Genomic DNA, 19,698 nt, shown 5'->3' with positions numbered 1-19,698 from the left:
GATAAGTGTGGGTTGGGGATGGATGAGGTATGTGAGATTATGTAGGAGGGTGAACAAAACCCCAAATTCAATGTAAGGGAGCGAGAAGAGAAGGTGGTGCCTCTGTGGCAATAGGCAACCGGTCCTTTTGTGTTTATTCAAAGCAAAACTGCACCTGTTGCTTTGTCATGTGGGCTGAACTCGCCATGAAGACCACCATTCATGAGCTCCGCAACAATCTTTCTGCGGAGAAGTGTAATGTGGCTTGGGCCAATGGCGGTGGGTTCAACCCCAACAGTGATCGCTTTGGCATTTGTTAGGAGGAACACACCGCAATCGCTTCCGTTGTCTTGCTGAGAAGAGACGGATGGCAGGACAGTCCACTGAGCATCATTATATTTTGACCCAAGCTCCCCACGAAGCCATTGCTTGACATTTTTCACTTGGCGAGGACCGCGGGATCCTAGGGAGTCAAAATACTCGATTGTACGGTCTGCTGGTCGAACCACCATGAGGGTCCAATGACTTGACTCATGTACAGGGATGAAGACTGTGTCGACATTAAGCAGTCCTTCACCCCCGATCTTCGCCCGTTTTGCCCACCGTTGCACGCCCTGATATCCTTTATCACGGAGGGTAGAATAGAAAAAGGTGTTGAAGGCGTGGAAGAGCGGCCGGTCGCTAGGGCCGAGGTTTCCATGCGCTTGACGGAGGTAGTGGACGAGTAAACCAAGGTAGGCATTGATGATTTCATCATTGAGCCAGGCCTCAGGTCGAATGCATGTGATGATATCCCGCTGGTACAGATCGTCTCCCGCTAATGATTTGGCGACGGAATGTCCTTGTCCACTCTGCACGGCGCGTTGAAGTTTGGAAAGCCACTCGGGCGAAATCAGACGTACGGGATAACCCGTTGGGATCACTCTGGTTGGACGTTGGAGATCGCGCTCCCGAGCTAATCTTTCTTTCTCCCGCTTCTCAAATTCCGCCTCGTACCACGATGCAAGGCGATTGGCAGGAATCAGCCTCCTGTTGGGGTAAAATAACTGTACAGCGGAAATGGGGCCGTGAGGAAGCCTTGCATCTTGTTGAGCTTGTTGATCCCACGGGTCATCAATGTCCATAAGATCATGTTCAACGGGCTTGCGGGTTTTAGTTGGTCTTGGCGACGGAATGCGCTTAGCGCTCGGAGGGGGAGGGGTGTATGGCGGTAATCGAGGGTGGAGATGTATGCCGAGATCAGTAACAAGAGCTGGTGTTGGACGGACATCAATGTCCATATATTCCCACCCCTTCGGTGGGACCTCTTCTTCCTCGATAGTCGGGCCTTGTGACACAATAAGGGTAGGTGATTCAGGAGGAGTTGACGGGAAGGCTCCTGGAATGGGCAACTGGGAAGTATCTAAGGCTGAGCTTTATTTTAGTATATGTGACTTAGACTTCCAAGGAGGGGCTGTCATACCATCATGGGCGTCAAATGGAGGCTTTGAGGCCTCAAAGGGATTGGGAACATTGAACGAGTCCGTGGGCTTCGGAGGGGAGGCGCGTCGCTTGCACCGAGGCCAGCGGAAGAACCCCATGTTGATGCGAAACAGAAAGTCACGTCGAACTAGTGGGGGCAAGAAAGTCGACCGCGATCTACTCGTCCGATGACGCGCCTTCAAGTAGATTGACGGTGGTTGAATGAAGGTTGGTATGAAAAGGGAGGAATGAGCAGGTAGATGAAGACGAGACTTCAAGATCCATCATTGGGCATGACTGGAATATCTATCCCGAACCCAGAATTGAAGGCAAATACTCCGCAGTAGAAGAGGTATGGGAACAATATGAGCCGACGCGGTGCCCTGGGTTCTTTCATCATGCTGCTGACTCATCACATATTCCCCGGCCCCAGCCTCCATTGTTGTTGCTTTGACCTACTCGGCTGCACACATTGTCACTCTTTGTTTGACTATCTTTTTTGAGAGCAGTTTCTTTTGCATGTTATTCTTCAGCTTGTGCTAGATATAGTTTTCTTCTAATCTGGTCTCATGCTCTTTGGTGTTTCATCTAACAGTTGTCTTGTGGCGGACTCTATAAACAGCCATCACAATGCGACAACTTGAAAGAGAAAATTGCGATTGCACCTAGGCTTGATCACCCTTTGTTCTTGTTTCATTCATTTGTCTTGTATGTCGTAGCTCATGAAGCTGGTCCCGTACCTGTACTTGAGCAGGATGTCTGACGAGACCGAAGAAGACCTGTGGATAAATATTGCTTTCAATGCTTATGTACATGGACAACGTAAAGGATACTTCTAGGCTGGCCTGTTCTAGCACAGCCCGCTGAGCTAGGAGCAGGCCGAGGATTTGGTAGAGCTAGGAAGAGAGGGGCTGCAACGCTAATTGCACTTTTATCAATCCGTTTCTCATCCTCGTCATCATCGGGTCCCGAGCCCGATTAGGTCGAATAATAGAGGTGCGACTTCAATGACCACCCATGGAATACCTGAAGGAGACTGATATCAGCAAATGTTGTGTCAAAATCCAGGGGTTTCACATACCCGCATATACAACTAGTTTTGTCACTACCTCCACGTCATACCGCACGCGGGGCTTCTTGATCTGGGAGAACACCTCTTTTTCCTCCCGCTCGCCAGCCTCGAAATCTAGCGAAGGGAAAGGTGTTGTCGGTATGTCAAAATTCACATCCACTGCGGATGAACCAGGGCTGCCTCTGCCCATCATGCCTTCATAATCGTCTAGCGATGCCGTCTTTCTGGACCGCACGGGCGTTCCATTAGGCTTGAGTTGATCCTCTGCGACTGGAGAAGGACGGTTGCTCCCAGATTGACTCTCGCGACGGCGCTTTTCCCGGTACGCCAGGGTCTCATACGCATCAGCTTCGGACTGAGGGCCAATCGAGATGGCTCGGCGGCGAGGATGGCGCATTGTGGTAATGATGTCTGGGATGTCAGAAAAGTTTGGAAGAACGTCGTGATCCTTTAGGTTATAGGGAATGGTGGTGTATTCACTAAGAACAGGTCAGCGTATCGTCCACAGGCAGGAAGCACATTCAGGCTCACGATGCGGTGGTGAAGAAACGTCGAGGGAGCAAAAGACCAAGCTTCTCCAGAGTCCGGAAGATAGGTGGCAGAATGCGCAGCAAAGCAGGCTTTGTTACAGTTCTCCAAGCAAACACGCACAAAACGCCCACGACCAGACGAACGACAGTCTTAATCCAGCCCACGGTCTCGAGGTCGTAGGGAATTGATCCAGAAGGATAACCGATCCAGATATCGGCGAAGTGCCATGAAGACACATCCACGCCTAGCATAACTCCTGCGAATGCAACACTATCATCGAAGCATGGGCAATCATCCGCCGGCTCCGGATGAACACGGACGAGGAATATGATAACAAGTCCCAGCAGGGAAATTTCCATCAGCGAAGCGGATAAAATGAATTCCTCAAAGGCAGGTCCATAATGAAATTGTACGAGGCCGATGGCCGCACCCATAGCACACCCAACAGTACAGTCCAGCATCCCATGCATTCCGCAATACAGTCGACCCAATACAATGGACACGACGTAGATATAGGTGATAGCTTGGAGTAAGAGGGTGACCTGCGCGCTAAGAGTGGAGTCGGGTGAACCAAGCAGGGCCAAAGCATAGACCGCAACCGAGACAGCGTTGGTGGAGTGTGTCGAAGGGAAGCCATATTCTAGTGCTGCAGAACCGGACATGGTAATCCGCTGGAGTGGGGGAGACAGAGGGCGAGGAAGACATAGTAGGTCCTTGAGGAAGCCGCTCCAAAAGACGCCCGACGCTAAGATGTGTACCAATCTATGGACAATCCTTGTCAGCCACATACCTCCACCTGCAATTTCAATTTCAATTCCAAAAAGAAAACGTACCCACGGCCCATACTGGGGGAACCACACCAGAAGAGGAAGGGCAAGAAGACCATGAAGAAGGTATGAGTGCCGAGGTTGGCTGTGAACGCGAAATACGAGTCAAGGGTTGGCGTGCGCACTTTCTCTTGCACCCAAGCCAAGTATGGCGTCTCATATCGGATCAATGGGATGAGCTTTTGTCGCGGCCAGTACCGCCAGAGGGGCAATCGATTCGAATCTATGTCGCAAACGCGCGACGGTTAGCGGACATCCCGATAAGCCACGAGCGTGGAAAAAAAGAAGCCAGTCGCATACAGTGATTCAGGCTCTTCAGTCCAGCATCGGGCTGGTCCTTTTTGTTGCCCATGATGCAGTGTTATCGGTCTAGACAGTGTCGCAATCGGATGGATTCCATAGATGGACAGGCCGCTGCCTGCCGGTCCGTTTGAGGGGTTTAGGGATGTAGGGGTTCAGACCATAAAGAGCGAATTGAAGTTAGATTGAGGCAAATGATATAATGGAGAAACTCGAGGTTGAATGGGAATATCCTCTAAAGTTGACGGGAAGATCATCCGCGGCTCAAACCCCTAATGGCCCCGGAGCTGCCATGTGTGTGCTTAGTCACTTTGCATTGGGGCCATCCATGGATCTATGGATGCCCACGGGCAGGTGTACATCGTGGGTACTTGATTTTACTAAGATAAAATCTCTCGTTTATATAAATCTATATTCAAGTACGGATTAAAATATGTTGGATCTATAATTTTATTTACAACGTATGTACGGAGTATCGTCAACCAGATAATATAGTCCTCAAGGTCGCTAAATACATGTGAAATCAATGTTGATCCACTATCTCTAATAGATTTTCATTGACTACTTTAATGTCTTTAAGTAGCTTTGAACTCTTCAGCTCATTTTTCCGGGTGATACTATATGTACTATGCGGCCCTTACCTAGCTTCGGTTGAGACGATCCTGTCTCATTCTAAGATTGATATAAGATTGCAATTGATATCTCCTAGGAGATCAAAAGGGCAAGAAAACTACAATTTTATAAAAAAAAATATTAAAAAAGGAAGGATTATTGTCAACTCGTATCTAAGGCTATTCAACACGGGATGTCGGTCTTCTCCGTTGAATAAAGTCGAAAGATGACCTGCAGAGTTAGCGTGGTCAAAGCCCATTTGATTTTATATTTTATATTATCTTGGCTACTCGATTTTCAATTAGATACTTGGATTTAAAATCCTTCTTTAGATGTAAGCCTTATACAAGATACACAGATAGGTTATATGATAGCTTATATTAGAAAAGAAAGACAGTGAAGCCTCATATCTAAGGAAAGATCTACAAATCACCTGACATCATCGGGTAAACTGCATACAACAAAAGCTGCGCCATAGTGAGCTGAACGGTGGAGAACAAGAATATATTAGTGGAGTCAAAAGCAAAACAGGATCGAGATAAAACCAGTCAATGTCAGGATACAGGATATCGAGGCCTTTAATCGTGGGAAGCGGAGCCCTGGCGTCATAGAGGCACGGCCGTTGCTATGGTAGCCCCGGTGTAAACACGGGTTTCACAGGTCTCACGGGTCTCGCCAGACCCTCTTGCTCTATCGATCCTCTAGATCTTTTTTAGATCTATCTTCTCCTCTGTTTCTTCACTCTTACCTCTCATTCCATATCAACAATCTCATCCTATCAGCAGACTGATAATCCCCATTTTCCCCTGTATCACATTACAAACGAGGGACATTCCAACCCCCTACCCCTACTCACCATGAGTGCTACGTACGAAGATCAATACCATGCAGCATCGCGCCGCCGCTCTCTCGCCACCCCTCCTCCATCTTTGACACCGCGTCACAGTCGTGCGCGCAGCGACAGCATCCGAGTCAGCCACGGCACAGCCAGCACCAATACCAGTGTCTCCAGTGGACGGATGTCCGAGGCAACAAATATTACTCAGCCGCCCTCATTCTCAAAAAAGTTTGTAGTGGTGGGCGATGGTGGATGTGGCAAGACTTGTCTGTTGATCAGTTATTCTCAAGGTTACTTCCCAGAGGTACGTTCAACCTGCGAGGAAAGATATGATCCCGGGTGCTGATTCTCATCTAGAAATATGTCCCCACGGTGTTTGAGAATTATATCACCCAAACGACGCATCGGGCTTCTGGTAAGACCGTTGAATTAGCCCTCTGGGATACTGCTGGACAGGAGGAATATGACCGTTTGCGTCCACTGTCCTATCCCGAGACTGATCTTCTGTTTGTCTGCTTTGCTATCGATTGCCCCGCATCATTGGAGAATGTTGTTGACAAGGTGAGTCCTAAATTTGGAATATCTTTGCTTTTGCTGGATTTGTCTAACATCTCTCCTTTTTTTTAGTGGTATCCCGAGGTTCTACACTTCTGTCCCACCACACCCATTATTCTCGTTGGCTTGAAGTCCGACCTGCGCAATAAGCGAACCTGCATTGAACTCCTCAAAACACAAGGCCTGACACCCATCACACCAGAGCAAGGCGAAAATGTCGCCCAACGGATGGGAGCAACATATGCCGAATGCAGTAGTAAGGAGATGCGCGGTGTGGATGAAGTCTTCGCCAAGGCCGTTGACTCGGCCATCTCAATCGAAGAACAAGGCTGGACAGCTCAGCAACCGGCTGGTCGTAACAGCCGCAACAATCGCGCCAGCGCTATCCCTTCAGGGGGTGGAGGCCCCCGCCCCGGCAAGAAGATTAAGAAGCGCACTTGCAAGATTCTGTAGATTGATTCTACTCGATCTATATCTTCTTCCATTCTCGACACCCTTTGCTTCCTTTCTCTCCTGGCCGGACCACAAGCCTGGTTGCTTCGTCGGCTTGCTTGCCCGCTCGCCTATGTATGTGACATGTCGCCGCAAGCTGGACAAAGCTAGACATGACTTTCTAAATCCTTCTCTGTTGTATGGATACGCTGTGCGGCCCTTACAATGATCTCGATTCTTTTTTATTTTTGCTGGAGGCTGTTTCTTTTATTCCACGTTTTTTCCCCCTTGTGTTCTTTTTGGCCCTTTTCACGACCCTTGTTCCCCTTGTTCCATTTGATGTCTCTCACGAATCGGGTCTCTGCCGTTTTCCATTGGCATGCATGGGATTGGTGTTCTCGATTATGTTATCTGATATGTTCTGTTGGCGAAAGCGATGTCCTATGTGTTACTGAATACATTTGACCTTTTGTGTTTATCAATGTCTTCCCCGTAGGATTCGTATATCTTTATTTCCAGGTAAATGTAACCCGAATTTTGAATGGTATCTAAGAAAAGAGAGAAGAAAAAAAGTAAAACAGCCCGACGCCGAGACCCATCATGCAGACCAAAATGTAAACCATCACTGCATGACTGTCGAGTCACCCTCGTCGTTTTCACGCTTTACTCCCGACTTACTCGCATCACTCTCTCCACTAACCTTCCGCTTCCCATTGCCATTACCAGCCTCCTCGCCTTGTTCTTCAGGTCGGCCCATGAAGTTCTCAAACTGGGACCAGAGCGCTTCCACTGATCCAAATTCATTCCCAACCTAATAATACCATTAGCAGCTGCGCTTTCCCTGTCCGGGTGCTGAAGCTTACCGCAATCACGCTCTCCAAATTCCGATTCAAACGGTTCATGTTTTGAAGTACTTGCTCCATTCCCTGCTCGAATAAATTAACATCGGTTGTTGTGGCTGATAAGAACTCCCGATGGGGGAGTTCGTGGACATGGTACATACCACTGCGATCTCCCGGACGAGTTCCTCGCGCTGCTGCTCAAAGACTGTTGGGGAGGCGGTACGACCGCCAGAGCCTGGTGTTTGCTGCAGCCAGGCCATCTTTTTTTGACTTCTGGTATTCTGGTAGGGCTAGATGAGGTGACAAGTGTGGAATGACACGACTTGGCACGTTCGGGCACACGCTCAACGACGCGACGGTCTGGGTTTCGGGGAGCGTCGCGGAAGCTTGTTGCTTGGCGTTGAATCTTGGACTAAACACGGGCTTTTGCAGGGAAATCTCCAATCACAGTCACAGCTACAGGGTTGCTGCAGTTGTGATTTGGATAATTTGAGGTGATGGGGGAGGTTGATGTGGGGCAGATTTGATAAGAGATCGATCAGCTTTGAAAAGCTTCAATTTAACAACTTCTCCTCTTACATGCAATTACTTTTGAGAATTGTTTAGGAATTATTACATATTCTACTTTCTGTTTTATCAATGTATGGAAATAGCAGTCTATTTCTTCTACTGACACTGGCAAAAATATTCCCGGTCTCGTCCCTGAATCCTACGTGGTTTGAACTGAACCCCGAGTCCGTAATTTTTTCCCTGAACATATCCTGGTGTCCTGACACCTAAAGAGGTGGAAATTATTCTTAGTTTGACTCTCAAAGGTAAAGTTTCTATCAAAGAAGGAAGCCTTAAGGCTGGCTTTCGAACAAGATATGAGATTCATCCAGCATGCCTTGATTCTCGATTACTGGGTTTGCGACCCGGATATAGCCATTTATCTAACCTCAATTCCTCTTTTAGATTTGAAAGCTGCTTAGGAAGAAACAGGAATCCTCTCAAGAGGGTGCCCATCTCTATGGTGCCTAGTATCGCTGGGCGACACAGAGCGAGAATTCACATTGATATGTCCTTGTAATGCAGAAGAAGACTTCGGAGCTAAAGGAAGCCCCATGCACACACGGAGTAGTTATATCCGAGTTTGCGCCTTATGCGTACAACATAAACCGCACAGAGGCCGGTGTACATCGCACTGCCACCACTTAGTGTCAGTATATGTGAGCATAAGACTAGTATGGAGTACCTAAGCGATATATATGGTCGAGGCTAGTCCTAACATGCCTGTGCTTTCGCAAGTTGCATGCCTTCTCAGGCTTAGCGTCGTGGAGTTGGAAAGGGGTGAGATCGAGGTATCCACCAGTGTATAGAGGCGCAGGCCGATTGTGGAGACTCGGATACGGGGTGTTCCGTCAGATTGTCAGATTATAAATCCCCAAAATTGAAATTTGAGAAGAAAGGCATATGGGAATTCCATCACATTCGTACTGTGAGAGTTGTTTCGGATGTAGGGGAAAGTTGAGCCGAGTGTACGGTAAACGAGCACTTCGGAGACAAAGAAACGACAAGTCCAGCCGGGAATGTTGTACGAACTCTATCATACTTGTCAGATTTCTTGAGCTTATATCCAAAAATATAATAGGCTTCAACGTTTAGAATTGGCTCCGGAAATCCCCTGAACCTTGGAGATATATAACTGTTCAGTCGTGTGCAAGCCCAGCTCAATTCGATCGTTGGTTGATTTTTTGATCTAGACAACACGCTCAAAGACACAATGGTTGAAGTCAAGTATATGGGAGAGTATGACTACATACCTTCAATACCAGTTGCAGTGACATTCATTGTCTTATTCGGAATCTTAACCCTCCTGCATTGTTGGCAAATGTTCCGTGGTCGGACTTGGTTCTTCACTGCTTTTATATTCGGAGGAATATGTGAGTATCAGCTCAGTGTACCCACTTGCTGTCGAGCCTCTCTTCGGGCTATTTTCCGGGTCTTTTTAACACAAGTTTTCTTTAGTTGAGATTATTGGATATATAGGCGTAAGCCAATCTCGATGCTCGATCAAGTCAGATAGGGAATATGCTCACAGCTTTAGCGTGTCGTTTCTTCCAACGAATACCCGAATTACACAACTCCTCCTCTTGCTATTCAAGCCATATTTGTCCTCGTCGCGCCGTCGCTGCTCGCTGCAAGTATTTATATGGAACTTGGCCGCATCATGATTATCACTGGTGGAGAACACTTGTCACCGATCCGACGCTCGTGGTTGACGAAGATCTTTGTGGTTGGGGATGTGGTATCATTCTTAGTTCAGGCAGGAGGTAAGATACCTTACACATATAGAGTCCCTCAATGAGTCCACAATATCTTGCATCTTCCGATTGACTAACGCTATATTGCATCAATGCAGGAGCCGGAATGCTCGTCAAAGCCAGTACAGCAGCAAAGGGCGGAAATGTGATCAAAGTCGGCTTGATCATTCAAATTATCTTTTTCGGAATCTTCATAATCACGAGCATCATTTTCCACGTCAAGCTTGAGAAAAACGGGTCAAGGGTGCTACAACAGCAGGTAGTCCCCTGGAAGAAACACCAGACCGTGTTATACATCGGTAGTCTGTTAATTTTCGTCCGGTCCATCTTCCGATACATCGAGTACAACCAGGGAAGCAGCGGGGCATTGCTCCAGCATGAATTCTGGAGTTACGTTTTCGATGCCGCTCTTATGCTGCTGGTAATGGCTGCGTTTAACGTGGTGCATCCGGCCGAGATTAGCAGGTTGATGGAAGAGAGGAAAGGTGGACATGGGATGGAGCTGATTGGATGATTGAGAAGACTGGATTTAGTATGCCGGGAAATCTCCGGGCATATTCAACCAGACTGACTCAACATGTATCAAATTAATATACATTATAATAATTATAGATTAAGCCAGAGTCCATACAAATTAAATGGACGAGCTCTCAGTCTCGAAATTTGTCCGACATTCTATGTCGCTTTGCTACAGTTCTCTTTTCATTTTGAGATTATTTAAATTTCAATCTGCATCCGCAGGTCTCTCGTATAGCTCTATATGCGCACTATTTAGTCTAGGCTTGAAGGTCCGAATAGTCCGGCGCAGGGACAGAGTCCGATACAGCGCCGAGTCGCGAGTCGTATGCCCTGACACTGAGAGCTGCTGTGCTAGGCAATAGAAAAAGTGAAAGAACTATCCTAGCTTGACTGACATATGTTCCTGACTCTCTGAAACATTTCCAACAAAGCCCTTTTTATTGGATCAGTCTGAGAGGGACTGGATTTGTAGCATGAATGATCCACTCCGAGGGTTCAGAGTCCACTGGTACCTATTATGTACATGCTACAAGCCTGATAGGTAGTGAGTATCTTCATTCCAGGGCCAAAGCTAAGACCCCGCCGGATTTAATATTTGCCAGGTACAAAGTTCAAGAACAAACAACGGGGTCAAATAGAATTTCGGTTACTGTCGCTTCATGGACGAGATTCGGACTAAATGTATGGTTCAATTTAGGGCTACAACGGGTATCAAAGGTACTATGGCTACAAGCGGCAGGGACAAGCAGTAGAGAAGCAATAAGAAGTTATATTGACAAGAATCGAATAATAGATAGACGCAGGTCTCAGACCGTTCGCGTTCTTCATTTCCTGAAGAATTTGGTTTCTATACATGTGCCAAAGGACAAATCTAGAACCAAATATAGATCTAAATCCAAATACCCACCTAGACAAGGTACACACTCATCAAATCATCAAAGCGGGGTCAAAATCCTGCCCTTGTCAACCGGGCCAGTGCTAGAGCAGACTAAAAAGCAGTCCGGGGCTAAACACTCGATAACACCCGAATAGCAACCAGGCTAGTATCGTAGCTCACATAACTTTGTATCATTTCAATTCGTAATCTCGTTTGCAATCCACAGTTCTCAGTCCATGTCACCGTGCCCCGGGCACGAAACACAGACCCAAAATTGCTAGTCAAGTCGTAAATGTAGCCATAAAAAATCATTTGCATTTGCATTTGCATTTTCGTTTTTTCATTTCGTTTTCACATCGCAAGAAATGTGTTCGGCATTGTCCACAAAACTCCGAACAGGTGCCTGAGACATATAGTAGAGTGGAGTATAGGAAAACCGAGGCACGTCACTGTAGAGTGGGGGTGTAGTATGTTAGGAGTTCCGGCGGGGTTGCGCGAGAATATTACTCAGACGTTTCCAGCGCGGCGTCGGGGATGTTGAGTTCCTACGAGCCAAGGATTTGTCTGGTTTTGTAGAGGACTGTGTGGAGGAACGGGCCCGGTTGTTGATGGTTGCTTCGTGGTCGGCAAGGACATCCTCAAGACGGACGTCGGAGTCGGACATGCGTAGGGATGAGTCCTTGGGATCGAGCATCTCGATGAACTTGGAGGGTGTGTCACGCATTGTGTAAGCGAACGTTCGTGTGGTTTGTAGTTTGTGGTTTAGTAGGAAATGGAGAGTATATTTTGAATTGCAAAGTAGAAGGAAATTGTATAGTTTTGTGTAGGTTCCAGCGCGAGATGAGACAAAGAGTGTTCCAGGTTTGAGCTGACTGCAGACTTGTGGAGATTTAAGTGTTTCAAGTTTTGGAGAGAATAGAGAATGGGGAATCGGAGAATAGAAAAATAAAGAAGAATGAAGGAGATGGGAGGTTTTATAAAAAAAACAAAAGGATGGAAATGGCTTCCGACAACAAAAAAGGAAATGTGAATGTCTGCAGTACCGAAGATCAGTGGAGTAGGCAAGTTAGTGATTCGCTGGTCCAACTATAAGATTTGTCTGTAGACTATGATCAGCGTTGTGTTTGGCTCCTTTTCAGATTTTATTTCTATATTTTATATATTTCTATACTACTTATACAAGAAGTACACGTTCGAGTCAATGTGTACTATCCAAGTAGGCAACCTTTTTCCCTCAAGGCATCTCGAAACCCCACAAGTTGAGTGCATACTCTGTACTCCGTACATCAATGCACAAGCCCGTTTTGGCAATTAGTTTTTAGCTGCGGGGGCAATGATCGGCAATTACTTTGGTGGCGTCCGAGTGACCATCATTATGAAGGACCGTGATGGTTCGTTTAGATGTATGGAGAAAGCACCTGACACGAATGGGTCCAAGTCGAATTTGGTCTATGATCTAGGAAGATCATATGCTCCTTGGTTTTTTTCTCTTCTGTAGACAAGGCCCCCCATAGACTCTGAAACTGACTACAATAACCCTGCAGTGCGCTATTCGTCTTAGCTTACTATTGTGGATGCCATCCTTCGAGCGCCATGACGTTGATAGCATGAAAATCTCTATCATAGGTGTGGGTGGTCAGGGACTGCAGAGGGGGTAAACAAGTCGACGGGTCCATGGATGATCGGCTCTTGGTATGTACATTGGTCGATACATATGGTACATTGTGCGCCATGTGGTACGTCGTCTTCTATAAAAAGAACCGCCACAGCAATTAGCCACCTCAACCCGCCACACATCCGAGTCTCTTTCAACAAATGTCATATAACATGGAAAATGTGTGATCATAAACCGCGTCAAGAGGAACAGGGGTGTTAGTATACGTAAGTGGATTCGCCCCATTCGAGATTCAGGGCTGCGCCGCCCGAGCTGATGTCAACCGGACCATCGTGCGGACTGTGCGATACAGTTATCTCCAGGAATGGGAAGCCCGTCGGGGCCGTCGGGGGTGGAGACTATACTCCGGCCCCGAAATACGAATCATAACAGCACTTGGGAGCTACTACAACATATTTTCTGTTGAGAAACTGATTGCCCTGGGTCATAGTGTCTTGTCACTGCTTCAGTGCACCGGAGTACACGTACATTCAAAATATGTCGATCCCTATTGAATTTCGGCTGTGGTCCCCTTTTTCTCACCGATGCCCTCCGACTGAACAAAGGGGGGGAGTAACCGGCCGGAGACGTTCTCGTGCTCGTCACTGCGGCGCACCTGAGTCATAATACAATGCACCATCGCACTCGACACTTGATGGCGCAGCAGACTCGAGCGCAGCCCTGATTAACCAAGAAAGAACCCAACTACGTATGCCTCTCAGAGTCGTGCAGAAAGTAATTGATTCGATTTTGGTTAGAGGCCATGCACAAACCCCTCTTTGAAAAGCCATAAACAAACAAACGCCTCGTGATAAATTGAAATTGTGCGTAATACACACCTGAGTGCCAACAAGCCTGGTACACTCGATCCTCCGTGTCTATCTGTGCAGATGCTAGCTCGTCAGAGGTCGTGTCTCCGGGTGCCTGGCGGGCGCAGCAGGCATCTGAGGGTACGTACCCCAAACCAAGCAACTCATCCATTCAATGGAACAAGAATCCCACTGTGCTAGGTACGCTGCTCCAAAACCACAGCATCGAAGCACACACTTCCAGACACATAAAAACAGCCGTCATCTCCCATCACTCCCCCTCATGTACCGCACTGCATCGCATCTCCATTCCGGGGTATGCGACATATTATTTAAATTCCATGTCCGTCATCTCAATAGCATCGGCAGAGCCCATGTAGAGGATGTTATTGCATCTATGCAGGGGAAATAAAGAGGGTTAGCCAAACTAGAATCACAAGTATCCAGCTTGGCGTCGAGCCAGCTGAAGCGCGCATCACATACCTGATCAGAACAAGACCCAATGCACCAGTGGGCTTTCCGTCGATAAACTCTTGCGTGTCGCGCAGCAGGACGTTCATGTATGAATCGATGCTCTCGAGAGTACCCTTGTATTCGGTCTGGCCCCACTTCAGACGGATGAGGACTTCGGTGCCCACGCTGTAGAGATATATAGGTTAGCAAGCTATGTCAACAGCAACGGCGCATGTGTGTGAATGTCTCGAGAGATAGATATGCTGCTTGGGCTTGCTTAATGGGGTCCGGGGTGGGTTGGGGGCGGGTCGCATACCGAGCCTGGAGAAAGGGACGGGGGTTAAGTGGTTGGAACTGTAAAAGTGCGAGTTAGCAATTGGTCTTCTGGAGAGCCCATACAGGTCCAGGTGCTAATGAGTGGGATCTCAAGCTTGATAGCGGGCAGAGCTTGAGGGGAAAGACATACACTCATTGTGGCTCGAGTATGGGTTTTTGGTTCGTTGAGGTGGAGGAGGATTTGAGGATATGATGACAGTAGAATCTTGAGCAAAGTCTTTCACTCTGCTGGTTGATCGTGTTGGTCGTGTTTAGCTAAGTTGACATCGGAGACGGCGAGATCGCGAAAATGTGAGGTGAATAAGGCGGTGGTAGATGGCCAATCAGCGCCCGTATTTCTTTACCGCCCTCAAGTTCCTGTATAGTGGGCAAAGTGGTTGGATTGAGATGAGAGTTTTTGCTGTAGGTAAATGCCCTACGTTAACTCATTACAGCGAAGACAAAGGAGATTTTCTTTTTATCGCTCATTTTCTCATCATTGATATATCCCCGTTTTCAGCATGCTCCGTGCCCCCATTCCCATCACAGCTTCCAAGGTTAAGCTCATCAACAGACACCAGTAATAATACAATGGAAAATATAATCAGAGTTCATCAGAGCTTCATAGATTCAGACGTCTGAAAATCATCATCGTCAAGTAGATCTTCGCTTAACGGCCAACAGTCCAGGTGATTTCCTTGATACTGACCTCCTCACCCTTCTTCTCATCGTAGTCATACCACTCACCCTCTGAAAGGTCAATTCCAGAGAAGGTGGTGGTGGACTCAATAGCCTTGGCTTCCCATTCACCCTGGATTATCTTCGTCAGCACATAAAATTACCAGAAGTTGGGATTTACTCACATCAGGCTTGAACTCGATGAACTCAAGGCCACGGCAGTCCATTTCGATGATCTTCTGGGAGTTCTGCTTTTCCTGGGCCTCATAGGCCTTAGGTCCGCTAGTGATGGAGGCAGTGTGGGTTTTCTATGCGGTTATTAGCCGTGTAATCATGCAAAGGTCGCAGAGGCCCAAATGATTGATGCCAACAAAGCGGAGTGCAACCGAAATGGAAACAACTCGCAAATTCAATCTGTCAGATTGGGGGGGAAAGCTAGCTTACCGTGCATAGTCGACACTTCCACACGAAATTAGCCTCGCCTCGGCTACCGGGGATTTCGTGCACCTCCTATACATCAATCCAGTCAATAAACCACTCAATCATAATGTAACGGAGAGCAGTATGTAAGTATTCCACGTACAAAACGGTTGAAGCTGACCCAGTTGGGGTGCGTCTCGTGGCAGGAGGTGCATTGCACTCGGAAAGTGTAGAAGTAGGGATTTTCCTCAGTGTCTGTGGGTAGGAGGGCAGTAACGCTATATCATTATATCAGCTGGTTGACTCTTTGATAATGGTGGCCGAAAGGATCTGCCCGCGCGGCGTTCCTGGAATTGGAGTGCAGTGCGGGGAGATCCAAGCACCTGCAAAGGCTCAATAATCAGACAGCCAAGGTAGGACCACTTACCCCTCCAGCTGAGCTTCGACCGAAAGAGTGAGCATTTTTTTCGCTTTTGAAGTCAAGTGAGTGACCTTGATCTTAAGTTGTGATGGCTGAAGTCAAGATCCTTTCTGCAGGTGATGCGGGGTGGAGATGGGAAAATACTTCAACGTAGATCGAGGCTTGGCATGTGACCACTCTATAAACATTGAGCTTATCAAGACTCTGAAATACAAAAGATAGAAGTGTAAAGAGGAGTGTTGGTATTTGAATCAGAAATTTTATTCATATATAAATTGAAAATAAACGCCGGTCATGCTCAAGCTATCGCTCGCAACGAACGAATAAAACAAGCTATATACATCTCAAAGGTAAAATACAGACTCATAAACACGTCAACATTCTCACAGGCGGCTCTGTTGAGACTCCTGGCCCAGCGGCTTCGTCGAGAACGCGTTGAAGAACTCGTTGAGAGCGTCAACAGTGCCACTTCCCTCAACCAGCTGCACAGTGCAAGCAACGTGGCTGTCGGGGCGGGTGACTACAACACCACCCTTCTCGGCATCGAAGCCCAGCTTCTCGTGGGCCGCAAATTGAGCCTGGGGAACACGCACATCGGGGATATCATCGGCATAGAGGTGGTGGTGGTAGTCGCGCAGGACTTGGGGGATGGAGTCCACATCAATGGTGTTCTTGGAGCCTGCGTAGATTACAGACAGGGTGAAGAGCTTAGAGTGAGGGTTGTGGCGCTCGAAAAACGACACATCGGTAATGTCAGACCGGCGGTACACAGAAAGGAAGGAGCGCTCCTTCTCTAGGTTGGCAGCAAGGTCGGCAATGGCCTTCTTGGTCTTGGACTGGTTGCCAGCGAAGATAAAGATGCGGAATGCACCGTTAGCGGGCACTTCCTGCTCAAGCTCGACAAAGTTGGAATCTGCAAGACGGGTGACGGTGGTCGGGGTGAAAGCGCGACCCGCAGTCAGATGAACGCCGGGAATCTTAAACAGAGCGGACTTGGCAGGGTGGCTTGCGTCCCAGGTGAAGATGTTGGGCTGATAGGCCACTCCGTATCCACTGGTGAACTCGCAAGATGACTTAAAGGTTTTGACGAATTCGTCCTCCTCCCCACCAGCACCCACAGTAGTGTGGCTGGCAGAACCAACCTCACCAGCAGAAGGACGGCGCTTGGAGAATAGGGCTGCGTACTTGGAATCGAAGTTCAGCAAAGTCTCAGCGATATCCTTGCGCTCGCTCTCGTAGGTGCTAAGAATAGAACGGTTGGCAAAGCCACTCTCCACAGCGTGGATCTTCCAGGCCATGTTGAGTGCGTCATGGAAAGCAGTGTTCATTCCCTGGCCAGCCTTGGGCTTTAGAGGCGTTAGCGATATTTTCAGAACAACAAAAACTTCAAAGGGTAATACTGACGCTGTGAGTGTGGCAAGCATCACCACCCATGAAGACTCGCTCGTCAAGGGTGTACTTTTCAGCGATACCCTGTCCAATGGGGTAGACAGAGTACCACTCAACTCGGTCCCACTCGATCCAGTATGGCTTCAGAATGTTCTTCGCGGTCTGCTGGACCTCTTCGGCAGTCGCGGTCTTTCGAGGGTTCCAATCGGCGTCGGTGGAGGAGGCGATCTGGACGTAGAGGCGGACCATGTTGTCCTCGCGGGGAATGACCATGATTGAGCCAGCGTCGGAGTGGATGGTGCATTTTGTCTATATATTAATGCATTAGAGAAATGCGTGAGATTGGGTATTTTCGGGTATGCTTACCTCGATATCGGGGAAGTTGGTGCGTACGACACCGTCCATAACGCCCCAAACATAGGCAATAGGATCCTTATGGTGGATCTTGATGTCAAGCCGATCACGGACGAAGCTGCGGGCACCCTCGCCACTGAACAAGTACCTGGCGCGCACATTCTCGATGACATTGGTATCCAGGCACTTCAGGTTGACCTCAACAGGGTAATCAGCGTCCACACCGTCGTTCTTGAAGCCAACGATGGTCCATGGCCGCTCGACGGTTGTGCCGGCCTTCTTGATTTCATCCAAGAAGACACGCTCGATCTTGCCCTGGTGGACTAGGGTGGTGAAAGGGTAGCGGGTATCAATAAAACGAGGACAACTAGGCCAGCTGCCAGTACGGCCGATGCCAGAACCATCACTCTTGGGATCCCAGAAGGCAACGTCGTACACCTTGGCAGGCTCATAAGCCATGATAGAGCGCTTCAAGCCAAGGTTGCGCAGGATCTCGGTAGATCGCGGCTGAATACCGTCGGCGCGACCAGTTGCGGTCGGCACTGGGCGGTTGTCGATGTGCTTGACCTTGTAACCCCATCGTGACATACACAGGGATAAGAGCAGACCGACGGGGCCAGCGCCCACAATGACAATGTCATAATTCTCTTGTTGGACCATGTTGGCGGCCAAAAGCGAACACAGGGATCAAAGTGGGGGGTAGTTATGAATTGTAGGCGGATGGAGATATGATCAGCGTGAATAAATGTACGTATGAGTTGAAAGAAAAGCAGAATAAATTAGAGTGTCACCCTGCACGATGAGCGGAAGAAAATGAATGAGGGCCATGGCTGTCTCTATATACTGTCGGGTAACTGGGGTAATCGGACGGATTGGGTGTTCAACTGAAGCAACGGAGAACATCCACGGCATTCAGAGTCGGCGGAATCGTGGGGAGCAGCGGTGCGAGGGTTGGAGCGGCCAATCAGGTTCACCAGAAACTGAGTTATGGACGATTTGTAATCGAAGAAGCAAGCGCCCTGTGGGGGCACTGGCTTTACACAATTAAATGTTCATAAGACTACCGTCGTTGATCCCGAGCTAGTAGCCGCATAGCTCGAGTGTGACTGGATTGCTCCTCTTTCCCTCTGCTCCACCCGGAAACGATCTCGGTAAGCGGACGGATAGTCACGTGACTTCGCCTCGGCACCCCTGCCCGGGATCTATCTCTGGAAAGTACATGTTGTTACTATGTATAACATAGAGCTTGCTATGTACCTCCAACATCCACACTCCGTACTTCATCATTAGGGGGGAATTGCCCAATCCATCTAGACATAGACATAGAAATGGCTAGTGGACTACCATCTCCAATCTTATTGGCTACATGCCTTTTTTCCCCTTCCGTTCTGCCGAGAATATTGACCTCCTGCCGCCTTATCCACCCGACTAGGTCTTGTACCGTCATGGTAGTTTAACCTGGTACTTACACCGCAGATAACCCGAAATTCCGTGCCATTCTCTAGATGAAATACCCACGAAGTCTGCGACCTATTGCCTATTCTATTTTTGTTTCCTCGGTCCGATCCATGGCAAATGAATCGGTTCCATCTCTCTTTTGGATTAAAAAAACATTTGGAAACATTGCTACATTTTCATTACAATAGCACTCAGATTGTTTAACTCCAGTTCTACGGTCATGTAGCCACAGTGGCTTCAATAGAGCATTCAATCGTCTATTTGCGGCGTAGCATAAAAATGTTGACACCTGAGGCAGCGATGACGAAAGAGGTTTGGTCGGGTACAAGTTGTACCGCTCCGAACTATAGGAATCACATGCTTAAAATGGAGACAGCATATCAGGACCAAACACGGAATAAATGGCATTGGAAAATTAAAGGCATACTAGTATTTGTGTGGTGGGTGCCAGTAAATGTGCTGTCATAGCACGTCGTCTTTTTAGAGTTGACTCATACAACTAGGAACATATGATAGATGGGCGTTTGATTGGTAGGTCTATCAACAACCTCCCTGATAAGGAATATTGAATTATATTTTTCTGCGTTTGTCCGTTCATT

The 19,698-nt window shown here is 48.0% G+C and overlaps 9 protein-coding genes across 9 annotated transcripts; 2 read left to right on the top strand and 7 right to left on the bottom strand.

Moving 5' to 3' along the window:
* Window positions 1-137: 137 nt before the first annotated feature.
* Window positions 138-1,559, bottom strand: PEX2_033130 (SUMO protease ULP1; the record flags this gene model as incomplete). Its single annotated transcript, XM_016740588.1, has 2 exons — window positions 138-1,387; window positions 1,442-1,559. 2 exons carry the CDS (start codon window positions 1,557-1,559, stop codon window positions 138-140), a joined length of 1,368 nt encoding a protein of 455 aa, XP_016601240.1.
* Window positions 1,560-2,398: 839 nt separating this feature from the next.
* On the bottom strand, window positions 2,399-4,222 carry PEX2_033120 (phosphatase PAP2 family protein; the record flags this gene model as incomplete). Its single annotated transcript, XM_016740587.1, has 5 exons — window positions 2,399-2,466; window positions 2,522-2,991; window positions 3,044-3,805; window positions 3,877-4,093; window positions 4,171-4,222. 5 exons carry the CDS (start codon window positions 4,220-4,222, stop codon window positions 2,399-2,401), a joined length of 1,569 nt encoding a protein of 522 aa, XP_016601239.1.
* A 1,417-nt stretch (window positions 4,223-5,639) lies between these two features.
* On the top strand, window positions 5,640-6,628 carry PEX2_033110 (Rho4-like protein; the record flags this gene model as incomplete). The annotated part of the gene is made up of 3 exons (XM_016740586.1): window positions 5,640-5,924; window positions 5,978-6,181; window positions 6,248-6,628. 3 exons carry the CDS (start codon window positions 5,640-5,642, stop codon window positions 6,626-6,628), a joined length of 870 nt encoding a protein of 289 aa, XP_016601238.1.
* A 601-nt stretch (window positions 6,629-7,229) lies between these two features.
* On the bottom strand, window positions 7,230-7,709 carry PEX2_033100 (DASH complex subunit DAD1; the record flags this gene model as incomplete). Its single annotated transcript, XM_016740585.1, has 3 exons — window positions 7,230-7,418; window positions 7,471-7,533; window positions 7,611-7,709. The coding sequence occupies 3 exons, from the start codon at window positions 7,707-7,709 to the stop codon at window positions 7,230-7,232; spliced, it is 351 nt and encodes a 116-aa protein (XP_016601237.1).
* A 1,610-nt stretch (window positions 7,710-9,319) lies between these two features.
* On the top strand, window positions 9,320-10,266 carry PEX2_033090 (RTA1 domain-containing protein; the record flags this gene model as incomplete). The annotated part of the gene is made up of 4 exons (XM_016740584.1): window positions 9,320-9,371; window positions 9,457-9,479; window positions 9,536-9,761; window positions 9,851-10,266. 4 exons carry the CDS (start codon window positions 9,320-9,322, stop codon window positions 10,264-10,266), a joined length of 717 nt encoding a protein of 238 aa, XP_016601236.1.
* Window positions 10,267-11,620: 1,354 nt separating this feature from the next.
* PEX2_033080 (uncharacterized protein) lies at window positions 11,621-11,872 on the bottom strand (the record flags this gene model as incomplete). Its single annotated transcript, XM_016740583.1, has 1 exon — window positions 11,621-11,872. One exon carries the CDS (start codon window positions 11,870-11,872, stop codon window positions 11,621-11,623), a length of 252 nt encoding a protein of 83 aa, XP_016601235.1.
* Window positions 11,873-13,939: 2,067 nt separating this feature from the next.
* PEX2_033070 (small nuclear ribonucleoprotein F) lies at window positions 13,940-14,536 on the bottom strand (the record flags this gene model as incomplete). The annotated part of the gene is made up of 4 exons (XM_016740582.1): window positions 13,940-14,006; window positions 14,095-14,250; window positions 14,381-14,418; window positions 14,531-14,536. 4 exons carry the CDS (start codon window positions 14,534-14,536, stop codon window positions 13,940-13,942), a joined length of 267 nt encoding a protein of 88 aa, XP_016601234.1.
* A 513-nt stretch (window positions 14,537-15,049) lies between these two features.
* On the bottom strand, window positions 15,050-15,939 carry PEX2_033060 (CXXC motif containing zinc binding protein; the record flags this gene model as incomplete). Its single annotated transcript, XM_016740581.1, has 5 exons — window positions 15,050-15,190; window positions 15,243-15,365; window positions 15,502-15,567; window positions 15,641-15,755; window positions 15,905-15,939. The coding sequence occupies 5 exons, from the start codon at window positions 15,937-15,939 to the stop codon at window positions 15,050-15,052; spliced, it is 480 nt and encodes a 159-aa protein (XP_016601233.1).
* A 342-nt stretch (window positions 15,940-16,281) lies between these two features.
* On the bottom strand, window positions 16,282-18,301 carry PEX2_033050 (putative FAD monooxygenase; the record flags this gene model as incomplete). The annotated part of the gene is made up of 3 exons (XM_016740580.1): window positions 16,282-17,244; window positions 17,303-17,596; window positions 17,654-18,301. The coding sequence occupies 3 exons, from the start codon at window positions 18,299-18,301 to the stop codon at window positions 16,282-16,284; spliced, it is 1,905 nt and encodes a 634-aa protein (XP_016601232.1).
* Window positions 18,302-19,698: the final 1,397 nt, after the last annotated feature.

The sequence above is a fragment of the Penicillium expansum genome, assembly GCF_000769745.1.
Source record: "Penicillium expansum strain MD-8 chromosome Unknown contig102, whole genome shotgun sequence".
Lineage (NCBI taxonomy): Eukaryota > Fungi > Ascomycota > Eurotiomycetes > Eurotiales > Aspergillaceae > Penicillium > Penicillium expansum.
Note: the sequence above shows the minus strand (reverse complement) of the source record. Positions and strands in the feature narration are given on the sequence as shown.